The sequence below is a fragment of the Chinchilla lanigera genome, unplaced genomic scaffold, assembly GCF_000276665.1.
Source record: "Chinchilla lanigera isolate Chin_1 unplaced genomic scaffold, ChiLan1.0 scaffold00152, whole genome shotgun sequence".
Classification (NCBI taxonomy): domain Eukaryota; kingdom Metazoa; phylum Chordata; class Mammalia; order Rodentia; family Chinchillidae; genus Chinchilla; species Chinchilla lanigera.
This window is the reverse complement of record NW_004955553.1, coordinates 2,078,932-2,083,057: the sequence shown is the minus strand read 5'-3', so window position 1 is coordinate 2,083,057 and position 4,126 is coordinate 2,078,932. Positions and strand designations below refer to the sequence as shown.

General features: G+C 46.6%; 1 protein-coding gene across 1 annotated transcript in view; it reads right to left on the bottom strand.

The window, feature by feature from the left end:
• The window catches only part of Nup85 (nucleoporin 85kDa), a gene marked incomplete in the record, with an annotated part of 28,477 nt that extends 24,837 nt beyond the window's left edge, over positions 1–3,640 (bottom strand). Inside the window, 2 exon segments of the mRNA XM_013508631.1 lie at positions 200–290; positions 3,523–3,640. Coding sequence (XP_013364085.1) covers positions 200–290; positions 3,523–3,555 — 124 coding nt within the window.
• Positions 3,641–4,126: the final 486 nt, after the last annotated feature.

The following is a 4,126-nucleotide window of genomic DNA, read 5'->3' as shown; positions in this document are numbered from 1 at the left end:
AAAAAAAGGAAAAGGAAAAGGAAAAAGCAAAACAAGGGAGACAGATAACCAAATGTAGCAAGATAAATAATATGTTTTTTTGTTTTTCTTCTGGTACCAGGAATTGAACTCACAACCTTGCACTTGCCAGGCAGGCGCTTTGCCACTGAGCTAAATCCCCAGCCCCAAGATAAATAATATGGAAGAAAAGAAAAACTACCTTTTTTATTGAAGGCCGTTTCACAGACCAACATCTCTCCAGGACCCCAGTCAAAGCATATTTGCTTCTTGGAATTCACACCTGGAATCAACTGGCAAAAAATAAGGCACAGAAACAATTATTCCTACTGAAGGCATTGCTTTTCAATCAACATGCAAGTATAATCCTAAAAACCAGTCATCAGGAAAGTTAACAAGTGCTAATCAATGCACACACCTGTGTGTCGCTGGGACAGCCTGGCTGTTGGATACTAACCGCCCTGAATAAGCAAGCAGGCTCTGCTGGGCACTTCAACCCAGTCTGCCCAGCTCAGGTGTTAATGAAAAGGAAAGCTACACCATAACCAATTCTTACACTGTAATTTAATGATCTGTGGTTCAGAAAAAGAAGTCAGAAATAAAGAATTGATGGGCCGAGGATATAGCTCAGTGGCATAAGTGCCAGCCTGGAAAGCGCAAAGTCGTGAGTTTGATTCCCAGTACCAAAAAAAAAGAATTGAACTGTTACTTTAAAAAAAAAAAAAAAGGTAGAAATTCACAATCTCAGCTATGTCCCCAGGGCCAGACAGTGGGTCTCTCCTTGCAGGAGTGGCCCAAGAGTGAAATCCGAACTGCCTAGGCCACAGCCAGAACAGAACAGGTGGTTAGAAAGTTCCTCCTGCTGTTTGTCAGATTATCTGTTGAAAATACAGCTGAAACTGTCCCCACTAAGGAAAAGGCATTATGCTTCCAGAAAAATCCAAGGAAAAGTACTGCAAGCAACTGTAGTAGCTGTGGGATCTGACTCTAAAGGAAAGGATGAAGATTCGGCCAGTTAGTGTGAAAGTCAGTGATGAGTTCTCCCAGAATACAGGGGCACCGAAGTAGTTCTAGACAACAAGCATTATTTCTTATTAAGAGACGGTGACATTCTTAGTATGTACACTGAAATAAATTTCTGTTGAAATGGCACTGCATGACACTGCCCATTCCACTGACATTCTCAAATCTTTTATCATGCAACTCATTTCCATATCTCTGTAATAAAGATGATATCTAAACTGACATCCACTGTCTCTAACATTTAGTTTCACTATACTGATATAAACTTTTCTGAATAAAATATGTAAATTAAGCCAGACAAGGTGGTGCATGCCTGTCTTGGGAAACTGAAGCAGGAGAATCCCCACCAGTTTGAGACCAGCCTGGGCTATATAGTGCAACCCTGTCTCAAAACACAGAAAAACATGCTGAGGATAGAGCTCAGCAACATAAGTGCCTGCCTGGCAACATCCTGAGTTCAATTCCCAGTACCAAAAACCAAAACCAAAAATCAAGTAAATAAATAATATTATTAACATTAATACTTAAAATAAATGATAATGTAAATATAAGCTGGGTGTGGTGTCAACCGGGTGTGGTGCCTGTAATCCCAACATTCAGGAGGCTGAGGCTGGAGGATCATTGTGAGTTCGAGACCAGCCTGGGCTCCAAAGTGAGCTCAAAGCCAGCCTGAACTGCATAGCCACACCCTGTCTCAAAAAGACAAAAAAAAAAAAAAGAAAGAAAGAAAAGATCAGCCAGGGCAATTTAGGGCAATATAGCTCAGTGCAAAGGGCTTGGGTTCAATCCCCAGTACCTGCACTCACCACACACACTCATAAAAATAACTTTTTTTTTTTCCCGGTACCAGGAATCAAACTCACAACCTCGCACTTGCCAGGCAGGCGCTGCGCCGCTGAGCTAAATCCCCAGCCCCATAAAAATAACATTTAAAATTTTAGAAATATTTTTAAAATTTTGAAGAGCTGGAGAGCCAGACATGGTGGCCCATGCCTGTAGTCCCAGCACTCAGGAGGCTGAGGCAGAGAATCACTGCAAGTTCGAGACCAGCCTGGGCTAAAAGTGAGCTCAAGGCCAGCCTGAACTGCATATGGAGACCCTGTCTCAAAAAGACCAAAAAAAAAAAAAGCAAAAATCCAGAACAAAAAAAATGATTACTGTCTTTGAATCTATACTTGATCATCCTTAAATGTGCCAACTACTAACATGCCATTATGTGTCATGAGAGCAGCTGTCTAAAAACAGTTTGAACTTGTACAGGAGTGGTAATTTAGACCCTAGAATACGGAGCTCTACCAAGATAATGCCCTTGAGACTACACACAGTGCCAACCAGCTTTCCATATGGTCTCCCTAATGCCAACTCAGTACTTCACTACTGGGTATAGACATCAGTTTAGAGCATCTTCATTCCTTTTGTAAATCACAGCTCAATATCAAAGTAAGGCTTGGAGCTGGACAGGGTGCCGGTGCTGAAAAGTTCCCCCCACCAAAGTTCTGACATGTAGGTTGAGAAAGTGCCAGTGACTGTGATACACCAATTCTTTTTCTCAAAAAAGAAAAATACATGGGCCAGGCATGATCGCGCACACCTATAATCCCAGCACTCTGAGAGGCTGAAACAGGAAGACTGCAAGCCTGCCTAGGGCAATCTAGCAACACCCTGTGTCAAAGTAAATAGAAATTTTTTAAGAGGGCTTGGGATGTAGCTCAGGACAAAGGGCCTGCGGTCAATTCCCAACACACCAAAATTTTTAAAAAAGCACACTCAGAATAATTTACCATTTAAGTGGGGTTTATAAAGTACAGAGAGCTAAGAGATGCAGAACTCTGAAAGCCTGTATTTGCACATATTTGACCTACTAGAAGTCCGGGGATGGTTTTGCTGAGTCTGCTGGAGCTTTCATTTGAAAAAACAGCAGGAGGTAAAGCAAGGAAGAGAAAAGTATTCTAGGGAGCGAGCACATGTCTGTCCTATCTAAAGCCTACGAATTTCTTCACCACAGACCAAGTACATCTGATATATGTACAATCTTTAGAACTCAAAGCAAACACAGGGTAATAAAAACAGGAAGAGTCCTCCAAGAGAACAAATTTGTTTAATAAACCTTAAGCCAACAGAGCACGACGGGCAGAAGTCAAGCTCACGGTGCTACGATGGGGAGCTTAGTTTGGCTGAAAAGAAAAAAATTCTGCTTGATCTGAGTCCCCTCTAATGCCCCAAAAGAAAAAAAGGGGAACAGAAAGGCTGGGAAGACAAGGGAGGGGGCGGGGCGGAGAGAAACCTCCGGGCTGGAGGTCTGCGAGAACACAAAGCAGCAGGACCCCAGCGACTGCTACCAGCTGCACCTAGCTCCTCGTTAATGCAGAAACCTCTGGAGGCCGGCAACTGAGCGGAAGGAGGAGACGAGATCATAGCAAGGAAAGAGACAAGCCTGCAGTGACAGAGCAGACGCCGTACTCGCAGTGCGAAGACAAACAAGCCCGTTCACAGCGCCCTTACAGTAACCGCCGGGTCCCCATCCAGCTCCTCCATGTCGGGCCCCGGACCTCGCCGAGCTGCTAACACTCCCGGCTCCGGCCTCCCGCCCTTAGGACAGCTACGAGAGAGGACCTCCGCCCTGGCGCCCCCGGTAGTGCCTGCAGGTCCGATTCGCCCAACTCTGCAGAGGCCTTCCCCTCAGCCACGATTCGTCCTCCTGAGGCTTCCACGTGTGTCCCTCCTCTCTGGCCTGGATAGCACGTCAAGGAAAAAAAGCACAGGAGAAGGCTACCCTCACACGACTTTCTCGCTAGATCAGGCGGCGCCGCAGACAGCCCCGCGCCAGGCCCGGAGAAGGCCCTCAGAGCCGGCGGGAGCAGGGAGGCGCGCACGGGGCGGGGCGCTGCGGTTGCGCATGCGTGCGCCGGCGCTGCCGCTGTCCCGCTGGATTTAGCGAGGGCCGGGGTTCTGTGAGCCCCTGCCTCCTGATGGGATCTGTTCTCGCTCCGTTCTGGCCTCTGCCTTAGCGTCTTCGTAGCCGCTGCTTGGACCCGAAAGGGTACAACGAACAGCCGTGTGTTTCAATGCTGTCGCCGCCACTCCCACCCAAAGCACGAGCACGCGG